The sequence below is a fragment of the Bactrocera latifrons genome, unplaced genomic scaffold (assembly GCF_001853355.1).
Source record: "Bactrocera latifrons isolate USDA-ARS-PBARC rearing strain unplaced genomic scaffold, ASM185335v1 scaffold_49, whole genome shotgun sequence".
NCBI lineage: Eukaryota > Metazoa > Arthropoda > Insecta > Diptera > Tephritidae > Bactrocera > Bactrocera latifrons.
In genome coordinates, this window is record NW_017537145.1 from 58,069 (window position 1) to 73,778 (window position 15,710).

Consider the following 15,710-nt stretch of genomic DNA (forward strand, 5'->3'; position numbering starts at 1 on the left):
AGAAATGAAAGATGGAACGCATACGCAAAAAAAAAAAAAATACATACAGAAAGAAAACAACAACACTATGAGTGAAATGCTGCGCAGAAATTGATGATTTGCGGAGCGGCCGTGACTGTGCGTGTGGGTGAAAGGCAAGCAAACGGCGCATGAGTAGTTCAGTAGGTTTCGGGCAGCATTTCGCTGGTTGGCTGTTTGGTTGGTGGGCATACTGCGGCTGCTGGCGCGCATAAAAAAACTTTTGACATCCATAAATCTCGCCCAAGTGCGAATGTGGATGACACAAATATACAGGCAAGCATACTTTCGGCCGCGCAAAAATACCAACATAAATAACGGCACACAAACAGTGCCAACATTGCATGTGTGTGTGTGTGCTTGTATGTCAGGCTGCCTACTGTTGGTGTGCGCCACGCATATGACAGTGCATAACTGTGCCAACATAGCTGCTTGTTGTTGTTGCTGTTGCACTTTCTGGCATCCAACATTAAAAACGTTTATGTGCAACGCATATATGCGACCGTAAATGCTGTCGTGTTACTCACTCTGCACTCACTTGCTCACTCATTGGCTCGGCAGGCAATGGCTTGCAAACGAACTAACATGTAAGTGGCGCACTCGCACACACACATAAAAGCCTTACTTACGAGTATAACGCCAGCGAGGCTTAAGTGTGTCTGCGTTCTTGTGTTCTTTTCGTTTTGTTTTTGTATGCGTGTTTGCATTTGTGGCATGTTGTGCACATAAAAGAAGTAAATTACGAGCTACTTAAAATTTTCTGCGCTGCGACAACGCAACGACATGTTTAACCGCCATCTATGTACTAAGTGTGGATGTAACACTACGTGGCACATTGGTGTGGCAGCGCTGTGGAGAGGTCTTTAGCGCTGGCTGTAGCTGTTTACACGTTTATATGTTGCTAGTGTGTTTGTGTGTGCGTAATGCGAATGTGGCGACGCAGAAGAAAAGCATGATAATGATGCAGGTGAAAGGCGAATTTTGTTAAGACGAAAGTGAAGGCACAGAATTGATGTGCAATGCAAACACTCATTTCTATAATTAAATGTATAAAGTAACTTGTGTGATTTTTCAGGTTCTTAAGACACTTTTGGAAAAGTAAGTTGAAGCTTTGAGGTACACCTTTTTATAGATGGTATGTATTAAAAAATCTATGAAAATTGCATACAGCCGTACTTAAAAAGCTGAATATTTCGAAAAGTATTAATGATAGCGATTTTTACCTTGGACCTTTTCTATAGCAAATACAATTTCTTAAAAATTTGTCATTTAAAATTTTTCTATAGCTCTTATCATTTACGAGATATATACAAAAAAAAAATGCGAATTTAAAGAAAAAATCAGATTTAGAGCCCCTTAGTACCCCCGTAGTACTTTATTGCACTGAGCACTTTTGTAGAGTGAACAATTCTGAGAAATATGCGTCTAAAGTCAAAGCGATGCCATAAAATACCTCTGATATGTAGTAAATTTTTACAGACCTTGGTTCAGTTCTTAATTTTAATATTAGGGGCTAAAATTTTCAGGGAATTTTTTTTAGGGTATTTTCAAGAAAATTTCGTGACGGGACTGAAAAAAATTAATAGTTCAAAGAAAAAACAAAACTACCTAATAATATATAAATATATATCATCTATACAAATTAAAATTATGATTATTGTTGTACTAAATTATACCAAAGCTAAGATTGATTATTTTCAAAAAAATTCCAAACATTTACTTTATTTTGTTTCATTAAAAAAAATTATTAACGTGTTTCTTTAAATCAATCATATAACATTTTATCACTAATAACATCAAAAAAATCTAAAATAAAATATTTTAAATATTTCCAAATTATACCAAAATAAATAACATAAAAAATCGGAAATTGAGTTAATTAAAATATTTAAAAAATTTTGTTTTATATATTTTCATTAAAAAACATATAATTTTAAAGTAAAGAAATCATACCACATTTTCTCATTAATATCAACAGAAAAAATCTTAATTATGCATTTACTTTAATTAAAAAAAAAAAAAAAATCTTTCAAACATTTTTTATCCAATTATACCAAATTTTACTATTATTATACCAAAAATTACAACACCTACAATATATCAAGTTAAATAAATTTACTAATTTTTAAATATAATAAATATACTATATATGTACATATATTTGAGAAACCAAAAAAGTTTTACTACTATTTATTTTATTTTTAATTTAATTTAAAAACCGAAATATTAAAAAAAAAAAAATTAAATTTTTTAAAATATTAATTTCATTATCAGTTGTACCAAATTAGGTTAATTAAAAACCTCAAATGAAACTTCATTAACAATAAAATTTTTAGATTAATTATACCAAATTACAAAATTATAATTACTAATTATATAAAAAATGACTAAAGTATAAATTAAAAACAAGTTAATTTAAAGAATTATAATTAAAATATAATTTTTGAGCCAGTTGCATTAAACATTTTATTTATTTTAAATTATATCAGAAATTACAAGATCAAAAATATGAAATTAGATAAACTAAAAATCTCAAACTAAGTTAATAAAACAATTCTGCAATCAATTATTCCCAATAGCACTAATATTATATGAAACTATATTAAAGCAGATAGCTAAAAACCTCAATTAAATAAATTAAAAAATAACAATTTTTAATCTACCTGATGACAAAAAAAAAAGAAAGGAATTGGTGATGGAAAAGCGACGCTTAACAATCAAAGTTGCTACTTTCATCCTCACAATATCAGGAGGCTCAGTTAAAATCATTTTGAAAGATCATTTGGGCCTAAAAAAAGTAAAAGCACATTTTAGTCCAAACTCACTAAATTTTTCCGAAAAACAGCATCGCGTTAACGCCTGTGAAAAAATGATTTCCAGTTACCATTACTTTATTAAACCCATCGCCAGTAATGAATCTTGGATCTATGCTAACGACCCGGAAACTGTCGAACACTCGCCAAAGGTGAGTCGAGGCCAAAACAAGGTTATATTGACAGTTTTATTCGATTATCGAGCTGAGGTGCACTCCGAACTCCTTCCGATCGACCAAATTTCCAACATGGAATACTATTTTTGTGCTATTTGTCATTTGCGCGAAGCTATTCGTATAAAGAGGCCGGAATTATGAGCCAACTCTTCATTTTAGCAACAGGACAATGATACTGCATTGATTCTAGCAGTTTTTAGCAAAATTTCAACCAACATCGTGCCGCAACTAACAGGTTGGCCTGATTTAGCTCCAGGTGACTTATGGCTATTCAGAAAACTCCAGCGGCCGCTTCTTGAAAACCGTACTATTTACTACCTAAGAACTGGGTTGAGATGTTTTTTTGGGCGTGGCCGAAAAATTGCCAGAAACAAAAAATCTTTATCCTTGTTCTAGAAAAAAATTATGAGCCGTAAGAATGCGGAATGAACTCCCCCATACAACAACTTTGGCTGCCAGCTTTGACTCCCAAATGCAAAAAGTGTCATATGGGAATATCAGTACCAACCTTGTACTTTAATGTTTTCAAAACTTCACAAAATTGGATTGGTATCGTGTTGGAGGACCGTTAAAACAAATACTTTACTTTAGATGGAGATTAAGTCAAATTATAAAGCTCGATTTTTATGCAAAAACGTGCTGTCGTAGACGTTAAAAAAAATTTTTTTTTTTTATATTTTACCGACTTGGAGAGGAATAAAAATATTTTCCAAATGCGATCGGGCTATAACAACATCGATCTACTCTGAAGTGGATGGTTACTGATGATGAAAAGTGGGTGACTTACGACAACGTCAAGTAAAAACGGTTGTGGTTGAATCCCGGCGCAAATCTTGGCCAAGCCAAAATTGTCAAAGAGATAGGTTTTGTTATATATTTGGTGAAATTGGTTGGAAATCATTAACTGTGAACTCTCTTACGAACAAACTCGCAATTCAAACTTGAACTGCCAACAATTGGACTGATTAAAGAAATAAATCGTCCCGAAGCGGCGGTCTTTGGATCATAGGAGAGGAATGCTGTGCCACCAGCCACCTGATGTGAGTGATTTCTAGTGTGCTTTTTTATGGCGAAAGTTTCTGCTTTTGAAAAATTTGCAGCAAGAGATGCTTCCAAAAATATACTGTTCCAGTTTTTTGTCAATAGGAATTATAACGATTTTTATTTTTAGCTTTTATCTTATAAATCTCTTTTTCGTACATTTATCAACATGAGAGTTTCAGCTGAGAAAATTCTCGAGAAATTTACAGTTCGAGTAATCTATTAGGCTCCTAAATAAGGCTTTTTTAGCAACTTAAATAGTATATTACGGACTTTTCATCAGAAAAAGTTGATGCAATATTTGTACAACAATTTTTTATCAACTATTCTTATACATACATACATATGCGAGTAGGGACAAATGTGCATACACATATGCACTTAAGAGATTGCTACACCGTAAAGTAGCTGGTAATGTGACATGTGAAAATCGTCAACTCAAAGCGTGTAATAACTAATTTGGCGTTGAATTGCGGGCATGGTTTCCGGTCGTTTGATATTGCACCAGGATCAACACATTTCTCGTTACTTAACAAACATAACGGTATGACTAAACAAACAATAACCGCACCCATTGCAGCAATGACGTGCCACAGCACGCACACAGACAGCCTAAACTTACATACATGATACCCACACAATCACATTATACTCACACACACACACTTTGAAACTTGCACTTGCGGCTGTGTTAGTAAATTGGCTATTCAGTTACGCCTCAAAGCTGCTATGAACGTTATCTATTTTATTTAAAATTGTCAGCCGCCAGCCACGCCTGTGGCTAGCAGCTAGCTAGTCAGCTTAGTTGGTTTGTTAGTCGTGCGTTAGTTGTGCAATGGTTAGTGACAGTGTTGCATCAACAAACCATAATCATAATCATAATGATCATTGTCGGACGTGCAGTTGGCAAACAAGCCAGTAGACACACACACACACACGCATACTTGCATATATACCAGAAGACAGTCTTAAATTGTGATAGCGTTATAGCAGTCAATTTGTAGTTATTGCTGGTGTTGTTGTTGTCGTTACAACAATATTACCCGCTGCAGTGGAAGTCGTCGCAGTTGCGCATAGTCAGCTAACGCAAGTGCTTTTCCTGTTGCCGCCACTGTTGTATAATAATATTTAGATTGCAGCAGCAAGAGACTTCAGCGGGGCATTGGCAATTCCAACAATGATCAACGACAGCGACAGCGACAACGACAACGACAACAATTTCATAGCCACTTGCGCGTTAGCCACTCACCCGGTGCTACGTGACCGACATCCGGCCGTGGCGTATACGCAATTTGCACTACATGGCCACACAAGCGCACGCATACCTACAACTCACATACATGTATGTGTGCGGTAAATAAAAAGTCAATTTCGCCACCCGAATGTCAGCTAAAAAGTCAACGCCGGATGTAGTGCAAAGCACGCTAGCGAACAACATTTTGCAAGGACTCAGCGAAATGACTTGTGGCCAGGAGAGTATGGAAGCCGGGCAGGATATACGATAGCAGTGGTGTGGAAGTTGCTCGATACATATGTATGTATATGAAAATGATAATACATGCTCTATAGATGTATGTAAACCGTTATAATATCGCTTTGTGTATGTATATGTGCGTATTTAAATACATGGTGGTCTATTAAAGTGGTTCGATTAATGGAAAGAAACTATTATCGAAAAAAGGTATTGACAGGACAGCTGTTGCTCATTGTAAGGAGGTAGAATGCATACATACATACTAGTAGTAACATACTCTCAAAGTTATTATTAAAAAAAAAAAAAAAAAAGTGCAATTTTTGAATCAAATTGGAATGTATCGTAAATTTGTAATTGAAAGGTTTTGTTCGAAAAGTTTTCAGTTTGGGAGAAAGCCCAAAAGATTTGCCATTATGGAACTTTAGCTTCATCATATCAAACAACTGAAGGAGAGAGGGAAAGAGAGGGAGATGCGGGAGAAAGATAGTAAGGTAAAGGCATAGGAGGAGAGAGGGAAACAAAGATAGGGGCAGAGCGAGAGTGGTATAGAGAAAAGTTGGTGGAAAGGGAAGAAAAGGGAGAGAGGAGGCGTTATTTTTGGCATAGAATAAAGATTTTATAGTATATTGTCATTAAGTTTAACTTCAGCATATCAAACAACCGATGAAGATAGGAGGAGAAATAGAGAAAGGGAGAAGAAGAAGAAGAGAGAGTGTGATAAAGAGAGATGGAGAGAAAAGCAGAGTGAGAAAATAAAGAAAATTATGAAGAGAAAGAGAGTTAACGTTGATATTAAATTTATTACTTCAAACCTCTTATCGGAATCTAAGGTAATTAAGAAAATTGACGTTGACGAATTTTAGCCTACCACACAACTTGTAACAAAATCGATTTTTTTATAGTCTCAAGTTTACGAAAGCCTCATCTCGGAAGAGTTCTGTATACTTTTTCGGGTTTTTTAAACTGTACAAACTATGACATAACGATTTACATTAGTAAGCAAATATCGAGTTGTTGTTTTTGAGCTTGAGTTATAAGGCGCTCCAAAGTTTTTTAAAGAGCAAGGTCTCAGCGAAATGCTATAGAATAGGAACGAAGGTAGCCGAAGTTACGACGTGATTGAAATTATATTCCGTGTATAATGGGAATGTTTGCAAGAGTAAACTAATAATTTATTTGAAGAAAATCAAAACATATTACTTTTAAAACCACCCTATATATGTAGATATATTCAAACTCTGCGTGTATGAGGTTCTTCCTGAAATTAGACTAAAAGCCGCCCATCAGTTCATGAGAAATAAGGTTGGGTTAATATGATGACAAATAAATTCAATTTTATTTGATGAGTACAGAAATGAGGTTTTACTTGCGTAAACTAAAAAAAAAACAAAAAAAAAAAAAAAAAGTTTTTAAATTTCTAGAAATAAACAAAACGAAGCACCCTATATAAATATATAATTCATATACATTTATACGCGAATAAACCAAATAAGAAATATTGAAAAAAAAAAAATATTATTTGAATTTCTCAAAGTAAACTAAACCAAGTACCTTGTATAAATATAAATAAAAATGTTCACGATAACCACGTGACTATATTTGCTGCAATAAACCAATAAAGTATTGATTTTTCTTTAATATCAAATACAAACGACTTATGTACCACCCTGTACAAACACATACACATATGCATATGTGTTTCGGTACCGGCTTTGTTTTTTCCTATATTTAGTTTACTATCCATTTCGTTGTACGTGTACGCTTATATTCGCTTAGTATACGTAGAGATACATAAATGCACACACACATATAAATGCAATATTCAAGGTACTTACATTGTGCTCGTCCTGACCAAAATTGGTTGACCGAAAAACGCCGGAACGTTCTCATCCATTAGCGAATGTGTTTTGATGAAATTCAACGTCGGTTCCGGCAGTGTTCGTGAATCATTGTGACAGGAGCCGGGTCGCGGTTCGGGCACCTGTAATGGTAAAGATTACGTGTATAGAATAACTTCCTACGGCATGCTTGTACGCTGGTGTGTGTGTTGTTGTAAGCTGAAAGTTAATGTGCAATTTTTTTTATGTTGATGTTGCTGACGATGACGTTGCAGTTTTCGCTGAAGTTTTTATGTTGCTTTATTGCACAATTTCAATTTTTTCCAAACACCTCAGCCAAAGCGAAAAAACAGGTGGCAGGTACATACAATAGTTATGCAAACAAGGCAGGTTTGTGCTGTCAGTATATGGAGAAGAGTATGGAAATCTGAGTATGCAAGAAAATTAAAGGCATATCCAAGAGAAGACGTTTATATGTGCTCAGCGATCGTGTTCTCTTGGTTGGACTTGAGGTGTGGAAGCTAGCTTGTCTCCATCCTTGTCGAAATTACTAAAATCTTTGATGGGAAAAAGCATCAGTTAAATATTTCAGGGTTTGAAGAGACTTGTCAGAGCTTAAAGGGTACGAAACAACTGTTTGAGAGAGAGAAAACAAGAGAGAGGGAGAGAGTTCACCATAAATTTGAGTTCAATATAAAAATCGGGAAATCCGGGAACGCTCCGTTTGCGTGAAATCGGCTATTGGAACTGAAAGATAGCCAGACTCACACATAATACACACTGCTCCAAATGACAGCAGAAGAGTGTGACAGAGGTAAGGTAATCTCATTTAAGTGAATAAAAGAATTAATTGATGTAATACCATTGATATCATCTTCTACAAGAGTGTGCAGCTGCTAGCGTATGCCGATGTTATTGATATCAAGGAGTAAAGCAGATGGGTCTGGCAGTGAACGAGGGCATACGAAATATCTCCTGCCATAAAACAATCAGTCGTCGAACTCACGTCACTGTTGACAGTCATAACTTTGAAGTCGAAGATAATTTCTTCTATCTTGGAACCAACGTTCCAACAATGTCAGCCTGGAAATCCAACGCATAATAACTCTTGCCAACAGGTGCTACTTCGGACTGAGTAGGCAATTGAGAAGCAAAGTCCTCTCTCGACGAACAATAACCAAACTCTATAAGTCACTCATAATTCCCGTCCTGCTATATGGTGCAGAAGCTTGAAAGATGACAACAACTGATGAGTCGACGCTGCGAGTGGAGAAGGTCCTGGCTACGCTTGGAATATTCAATTGGCGCCACGTAGCGAAAAGAGGAGGGAATTGGTGAAAGAGTCGCAGGACCACGCACCTAACTCTCCATACCTATGAAAAGTTTTCCAAGCATTTTTCCAGCGGAAGCCTTTGCAACCGACGCAACTATCGCAACGAATATATAACCATACTTAGCTACAGTCAAGCGACACTTAAAGAAGTCTCTTTTTAACGTAACGTAACCAAGTGCAGCTCATCTGGGTGCCCGAAATGAAATGATGATGTATAAGTAATCTATTAAGACAGTAAAAGCTTTTTATTCTATGAATATCTTGGCTATTTTTCAATAAAGAGTAGGTTTTAAATAAATTTGGATAATTCTTGTTCTCAACCATAAAATATTCCTCCATATAATGGTAAAGGAAAGACAAGAATTGGCTGTAACCGCGTGAGCGATGTCTATAAGACAACAAAGAAGAGGGACAAGAAGCTTCTAGTTCAACTTCCCATCTGTAGAGGGTAAGACCACTACACTCTGGAACCGAGCATAGCTGGAGAGTACATTTTGAATGCAGAGCTCCAAGGACTCCGACGTACCTTAAATGTGCTTTGGAACTCTGCAGTAGAGAGACTGCTTCAAAATGGGATCTGTGACCCAAATTGTTATATGGCTCTATAAAAGGGTCATCTGTTCGCTTTTATGAAAACCATATAACAAGGCTCTGGAGGTTATTAGCTACTTTCGATGAATATATATTCATGTAAAGTACGATTCAAGGCCTACAGACAGCCAGAGTTCATCAGCTAAAGGTCCTAGGCCATTGGTGCCAGGCTTAGCGTCACCGATGGCATGGTCTTATACACGATCTTTTTACAGAATTCGTGTTAGATTGGCAGTGAGGTACTATCATCGGAGGTACCCAAAGCGAAATCTGTATTTATATAGGCGATTAAAAGGAGAAAACAAAAACAGAAATAGGATTGGCAAGCTTCCGCTGTACTAATCCATACATAGTTTCAGCTTAATTGACTGGAGCTCAGAGGAGACATTTTGAAACTAATTGTCTATAATTCAGTCCTTCAGGCCAAAATTGTAGAAATAATAGAAATGGCAAATGTGCTTCAGTGCTAACCAACAAGTCCAATAACTACCAACTTGGTAGCCAAGAGGCAATAAAGGCTATCCGCAGCGACAAAAAGTGTCAGGACGTTGAATTACATAAGGAGGAAATACTTATACTTTCAGTGGAAAACTCGAAAGTCAAGAAAAACTCATCGTCTGTGTAGCTAGTCACATAGGAATAGAGAAAAATGAAAAGGCAGATGAGTTGACTCTTTGGGGGGTAGCCGGAAATGTAGTTCCGTTAAGCTGAACAAGAGAAGTGCTTTGGGTTGATGGCGAACTGACTAAGAAGTTTCTACTATTAGGCTAGAAGGAACTAAGCAACATCGAAAAGGTCATCATAAGCATCTACATCTATGATCTTACCATCAGAATTTTTGCAAAGTAGTATGGGCAATATGAAAAGCATATGATGAGATGCTAGAATATTACTTCTGTGAATGTCCAAAATTCAGTTGGCTAAGAAGGTATAGCTTCAATGGTTTTCAACGTTTCAACTTTTAATATAGTGGACAGTTAGGCTTGGAAAATTTGCAGATATTTGTGTTAATTCTATGGAGTTGATAAGCTGGGCGTAATTGATTACAATGGAAGCACAGTAAGTCTAATAGTGACTGAAGAGCGGCAGCCTGCAGTCAGGCTCTGGACTGTGCTTCCCTTTTCAATCAAGGAACCAATGAACGAGTATATTGTGAATCGATTTCTCTTATCATCGATACCACCACACCACTTTTTAGTCTCTACTTTTTAAATAATTTAACTCTTTAATCAACCAATTTCCATTTTTAATTAATTATTTTTAAATATTTGTGGCAAAAGCATATTTCTAAATCATTTCGAAACCGACAGACCGTTAATTTTGATACATATCAAATTTAAGCGCCGTCAACTCAAGTAAAATACAGCATTGAGTATCGCGCCGGTAGAAGATTAATTGGAAGGTAATTAAATGCGATTTTTTAAATAAATCGCCAAATTAGTTTAGCACCAACTAATCCGCTGAGGATGCGCGCTGATACCTGCGTAAATATACATATTTATTTATTGTAATCCACCAATTTTGTTGACTCTACACCAAATTAGCCTGGCGGTGAATGGGAATAGGTGTGTATGTGTGCGCACATCCGCTAATTGGCCACTTAAAAACCGAAAGTACTACCTACTACGCTTGTATATGTATACAAAATATACATACATGCATATAAACATACAGGGATATTGTATGTGTGTAAGCGATTAAGCAGATGTTTATGTAGTCGCATTAAAAGTCAATCACGATTAAATGAATTTTAATTTGTGCGCATTTCAGTGAAATATGCACTCAGACGCGCAGATGGATGATGTGGATATCCAAGTGGGTGTGGCAGTGGATGAGTGCGCGACACGACATCAACTGCGGTTTGTGGCATATCAATAAAAATGAGTGGTTAAGTGCCAGCGCGTATGAGGCCAATTTAATTGAAAGTGCACACACATACATACTAATATTTGTATATAGCGACAAAGCGAGACTGGTGACATTCATATGTGTGTTGGTTGGCATGTAAATATTAAATTGGTGGAAAAGAAGAAAGAATGTTAACTTCGGCTGCATTGAAGCTAAAATACCCTTATGGTATAAAAAGGTATATAAAATTATTTATTCAGATTTTAAACGATCAGTTTGTATGACAGCTATATGTTTCAGTGAACCGATTTAAATAGTTTTCTCGTAGATTGTAGTTGGGGCTTGAAAAAATCTCCAAGGCAAATTTCGTCGAGATAGTTTTTCAAATAAAAAAGTTTTTCAAACAAGAACTTGATTTTTTTTTTTGCCCAGTTTATATGGCAGCTATATGCTATAGTACTCCGATCCGAATAATTTCTTTGGAGCATAGCCTATTGAAAATAATCTGTACCAAATAACGTGAAAATATATTGTCAAATAAAAAGTTTTCCATACAAGGACTTGATTTGGATAGTTCTGTCTGTAAGGCGGCTATATGTTATTGTAATCCGATCTGAACAATTCATTGGGAGATTATAGCTAGTACTTCGAAAATAATCCATGCTAAATTTCGTAAAGATATCTAGACAAATATAAAAGTTTTCCATACAAAAACTTGACTTGGATCGTTCAGTTTGTATCTTGTTCGGTGTATACAAATTATAATTATATAAGAATATAAAGTATGTGTCCAAGGGCGCTCAGCAACCCTTGCCTTTCGGTGGATTTGTGTACTGAAAATTGTGGCATTTTAATTGCGAAAATAATGAAACATCGAGAGAAAATACAAATACATATATACATATTGAATACCTTGGCATTATTGACTGGCAACCAATTTGAGTTAATGCTGCTCTGCTCCTTAAAATTGCCCTCGAATGTGTCGGCGATTTTCTGCAATGTGAAGCAATAATGAAAAATAATTATGTATATAAAAATATGTATATTATATATATGTATAAATATGGGCATGTAAAATTAAATTAAACACGAATTCGGCAAAGCGGAAAAATCAATATTAAGCGATGGCTGAAAAAAGCTCATTTCGACATGGAAGAGTTGATACGTGCAAACATTTATAAAGGTTGGCACAAATGCAGACTAATTTCATAAAGGTCGGTCAATTGTTGTGCTTTGTTTTCCCACGGAGCCAAGCTATACAAAAACATATGTATATTATTATGAAAGTTATTTCTTAGAATCAAAAGTTAGCTGTCTGTGTTTAATAAAGCGTTAGAAACTAACGAATCGAAGAAGCTGTACGAGTTGTTCGAACAGCCTGACAGTAATTGCGCTGTAAACATGTGCCAAATATTCTCTGTTGAATTAAAGGATTGAAGTAATCCATTTCGAGGTTTCCTACTTTTTAAAGAAAATACACAGAAACTTCAAATTTAATGCGGAATGTTTATTATCGGTCGAAAGAACATTTTTTGTCATTTTTGGAAATAAACTGTTTTAAATGTTGGCCGCGGCTACGTCTCAGATAGTCCATCCGTTGAGACGAATTTTCGAAAACTCGTTCGAACATCCCATAGACTTTAGATATCAATTTCAGGAATTAAATTGTCAGTTATCATGGCGCGATATGGATCAATGATTACACCGGTCTACAAACTACACTAAGCCGTTGTTTTTGCTGGATGAAATGACAGCTCTTGAATCACTTCAGGTTGCTCTTTGTCCCAAATGCGGCAATTTTCCTTGTTTACATACCAAAAGTTGGCTCGAAAATACGCGATCTTCATGGAAGTTTTCAAGAGCCCATAGAGTGAGGCAATGTCACTTGGGAAGGTTGAGCGGCTTCAGTTCTTGCGCAAACAAAATATCGACAATGGCGAGAGGATAAGTATCCATATGGATGGCTTCAAGTTAGATAATCGAGGGGGAGATGGTGTATTCTCTGTAAAGCTAGATACCAAAATCGCTTTCCGCCTACAAAACCACGGAGGTGTCTTCCAAGCGGAGATCCGTGAAATTAATGAAAGGCTTCTGACAATGAGTGTGTTTACAATCAGAAATATAGATTGAGATCAGTAAAACACGAGGCCTTTCGTTAAAGTTAATGAAGAAATGACTTGGTCCCTTAGTAGATCTAACAATCTATTTAACGATAAACCAACAATACAATGGATTCCAGGGTATAGTGGTATCCCTAGAAACTGTGAAGCTGAGGGATAGATGTGAGGCACCACCACCACTACTACATTTAGACTACGAAACCGAGTACATTTAAATGCCTCGAACTACCAGATATTTTATTGACAAACATATCCGAGTCTTGGAATTAATCTTAGTCTTGCACAACAAGCAGTAGTAGAAGTTGTCAGCAGATAGAAGGGGAGGAGACAATTAAACATCTTCTATGCATTTGTAAATCTTTATATACGAAAATAGTAGAAACTAACGGTCAAACGGTTTCTTGTAGGTGTCACAATGGGCCGCCTAAAGGCCTAGGTGCGTCCCTAGACAGCCACTTTAATTACCTTACTATATCAGATGCCTTCGAAGGGTTTTTATTTCAGTATCATAGACTCTATATACATATGGCGGTGATATTAATAGGAGAGGAAGGATACTTTTAAGGGGTTAGGTGAGTTTGAAAATTTACCAAAATCGATTTTATTTTGTTTACTTTATTAAATTTTACAATACCTCTAGAATATAGTCATAAATTTTAAAGCTGATCTGAGTAGTAATTTCGGAGATACAGCCTTGAGAACTTGTGCACTCAAGGCTAGCTGCGCTAAGTGCCTTGTCTTTAAACGCGTTTTTCTCGAAACTGTGTTTTTGAAGTCGGTGGACAGAATTTCTCAAAAATTTATCGACCGATTTTGTAAATATTTTTGAGATAATATTATCTAGTTATTGAACGAAGGATTTTTTCTTGTTTCATTACAACTTATTTTTCTGACCAAAAAATGCCGAAAATGTTACCAAAAATTAGATTTTTTGTTCAAAGTCCGAGAAAAGAAGGACAATTTTAATATTTTTTTATTTCCTACGTTCAAAAACGAGACGTAGATATGTACTAACAGAATATGCTTAGTTTTTTAATTTTATATGAACCTATAATAAGTTATGCTGTCCACGGCAAGAGCACTTTTTTGAGAGTCACCTAGGGAAATACGGTCGCACCGGCGGAATTTTCAACATTTTTGTATCGAAACATCAGGAATACAGTAAAGGTTCGAATATATACCCTTGATATTACATATTATATTTTTGAAATATATGATTGATATTTTTGAATATATGGTACCTTTTTTTTTGTACCTCTGAAACCCACCTAACCCCTTAAGAGATCGAGAGTATAAACTTTGATTAAGAAGTTAAAATCGGAGATCCTAAATGTTCTACTATATTTAACTACATACCTCAGATGCCTTCCAAGGGTTTTTATTTTGGTATCATATATTCTATATACAACAATGATGCTAGTAAGACAAGGGGATTTTTTTCAGAGACCAATATTATGAACTTTGATTAAGGGGTTAAAAATTGTGCGGAAATCCTAAATGTTTCTATAGGGATTTCAGGATTAATGAGCGAGTAATAGTAATAATAGCGATAGGTTATAAAATCTTTGCTATGTAAATGCTGACCCTTTCTCGGAAGTGGTTTTATGATAATAATGCTCTGAGAGAGATATGTAATTTTGAACTGGATCTGGATCTGGACGTTTTAAAATATTTTTGAATATGTTTACATGCATGTAGACAGTTCTTGGGCCTTTCCACTTTCGCTTTGTTTCGGTATGTTTGAATCTACATCTTTTCGTAGAATAGAAGAAGTGAATCATAATTTCGAAGATTAATTCGCAAAAAGTTAATAACGTGCGACGGTTATATATATTTTACAGACGGTATGTAGCTACATAAAATTCCTTGTTGATATAATTTGAATTCCTCAAACGCTTTTTCATAATATTTTAAACCTCTAAGCAACTTTTTCGACCTTTCGAACACATTGAACTTGACTTTCGCATGCTTCGACCGCGGAGTTAATTTCACTAAGTATTTATTAGGTACAAATATTTCCATTTGAACTACCCTGTTTTCAAAACACTACACTACCGCATGGTTAAACGCTACCACCAAGCCAGTATTACAAGTAGCACCAAAGCATATAAATTTATGTGAGCGCATATACTAATAGACGAAATTTAGCGCTCGAGGTTGAGACGAACTTACCTGCAGTGAGAATGCACAAACTGCCGAGCCGGGAATTGAATTTGTTGGCGTATTAAAAACGCCATAAATCAATTTGGCGCTTGTTTGGCCATAGTGTCCTTCGACGAGATTGCTAGCCGATTCTGGTCGATTGTCAAATGGCACAAATGCACGAGCGGGGCGATGCGCAGCAGGCAGCAGCAGGTGGAGCGCAAGCACAACGGCAGCGTGGCGTGGCGGGGGGAGAAGTAGAAAAAAGAAATAGATATAATGAATTGCAAGAATGTTTAAAAAGTTTTATAGGTGA

The 15,710-nt window shown here is 35.8% G+C and overlaps 1 protein-coding gene across 8 annotated transcripts in view; it reads right to left on the reverse strand.

Moving 5' to 3' along the window:
- LOC108973563 (semaphorin-1A) overlaps positions 1-15,710 on the reverse strand; it is a 458,547-nt gene that overhangs the window by 42,741 nt on the left and 400,096 nt on the right. For all 8 annotated transcript variants that reach the window (XR_001993734.1, XR_001993732.1, XR_001993733.1 and 5 more), the window contains 3 exons: positions 15,425-15,546; positions 12,045-12,125; positions 7,358-7,503 (listed from right to left, as the gene is read on the reverse strand). Coding sequence is in view for 1 of the 8 variants with exons in the window: in XM_018940915.1 (XP_018796460.1) it covers positions 7,358-7,503; positions 12,045-12,125; positions 15,425-15,546 (349 nt within the window). In the remaining 7 variants the exon portion in view is untranslated. The remainder of the gene's footprint in view (positions 1-7,357; positions 7,504-12,044; positions 12,126-15,424; positions 15,547-15,710) is intronic.